Genomic DNA, 708 nt, shown 5'->3' on the forward strand with positions numbered 1-708 from the left:
ATAGAGTTTACTTAGTTTTATGTCTGATATGCTCTGTAGTGGCATACCTGCCCTCATCCTTTTCCCATACACCCACTGTCAGATTGGCGATCTAGGCTTAGCCACCTTTAAGACTGCCTCTCATGCGGAGAGCGTCATAGGAACCCCCGAGTTCATGGCCCCCGAAATGTACGAAGAAAAATACACAGAGAAGGTCGATATCTATGCGTTCGGCATGTGTGTACTGGAGATGTTTACGCGTGAGTATCCTTACTCAGAGTGTACGAATGCCGCTCAGATATATAAAAAGGTAGGTAAATTGGTAGCCGTGGATTATCTCTATTGTAGGTAAAAAAGTATTCTTTGGATTATATCTTATCTGAAGTATCTGCCCATGCCTTGTGAGACAATGCGTATGGTATCTCAAGCAGGTATGTCACGTGTGAGCGCGCTAAGCCTAATTAGCATATGAGGTCCTCGTTCCTGAGAACAATTTTTCATCGTAGCATATCTTAAATTTATCATCGGAAAGCACCCGGATCATCTCTAACAAGCCTTAAAGACACATTTAAGTACATACCTCATCTGTAGTATGCATTAAAACGTGCTCTGCGGACACATTGAAATACATCCTAAAGACATGTGTATTTCTCCTAGTATAAGTATGCATAGAAATATTTTTAATATCATGTTTCTTTCTGCAGGTCACCTCAGGCGTCCAGCCAAAGT

General features: G+C 41.7%; 1 protein-coding gene across 1 annotated transcript; it reads left to right on the top strand.

Moving 5' to 3' along the window:
- Nucleotides 1-19: 19 nt before the first annotated feature.
- Nucleotides 20-289, top strand: SARC_17525 (hypothetical protein; the record flags this gene model as incomplete). Its single annotated transcript, XM_014288381.1, has 1 exon — nucleotides 20-289. A coding segment is annotated over one exon (270 nt), but the record flags the coding sequence as incomplete, so codon positions are not given.
- Nucleotides 290-708: the final 419 nt, after the last annotated feature.

The sequence above is a fragment of the Sphaeroforma arctica genome (genome assembly GCF_001186125.1).
Source record: "Sphaeroforma arctica JP610 unplaced genomic scaffold supercont1.11078, whole genome shotgun sequence".
Lineage (NCBI taxonomy): Eukaryota > Ichthyosporea > Ichthyophonida > Sphaeroforma > Sphaeroforma arctica.